Source organism: Eimeria tenella, genomic scaffold (genome assembly GCF_000499545.2).
Source record: "Eimeria tenella Houghton genomic scaffold, Eth_scaff2, whole genome shotgun sequence".
Classification (NCBI taxonomy): Eukaryota; Apicomplexa; class Conoidasida; order Eucoccidiorida; family Eimeriidae; genus Eimeria; species Eimeria tenella.
The window spans coordinates 804,751-805,036 of record NW_013541843.1 but is presented as its reverse complement, the minus strand read 5'-3'; the positions used below and the strand labels follow the sequence as shown (position 1 = coordinate 805,036).

Here is a 286-nt window from a genome sequence, read left to right as displayed (position 1 = left end):
ATCTGTTTATTTCGGTGCCCCCCGGGGGCGCCGCCCCCCGTCAGACCCCACGGGGGAAAGGGCCGGGGAAAGAGACGCCGGGACCGCGAGAGAGTCCACGTAAATGCCAAGACCCTCGACAGAAACAACTTTGAAGAAAGTGTCCTCGGCGAGGCCCCCGCTGGCCCTGCACACGCCCGGCTCCGAGAAGTCCACCCCCCGCGGGGCTGCATGCAACACTGCTGTCTTGAGACAAAGCCCCAAGGCGAAGGGCCTGCTGCTGAGGCTGCAGCGGTCTTCAATGCGG

The 286-nt window shown here is 65.4% G+C and overlaps 1 protein-coding gene across 1 annotated transcript in view; it reads right to left on the bottom strand.

The window, feature by feature from the left end:
* The window catches only part of ETH_00029505 (uncharacterized protein), a gene marked incomplete at both ends in the record, with an annotated part of 16,387 nt that overhangs the window by 15,846 nt on the left and 255 nt on the right, over positions 1-286 (bottom strand). The window contains one exon of the mRNA XM_013374329.1: positions 52-166. Coding sequence (XP_013229783.1) covers positions 52-166 — 115 coding nt within the window. The remainder of the gene's footprint in view (positions 1-51; positions 167-286) is intronic.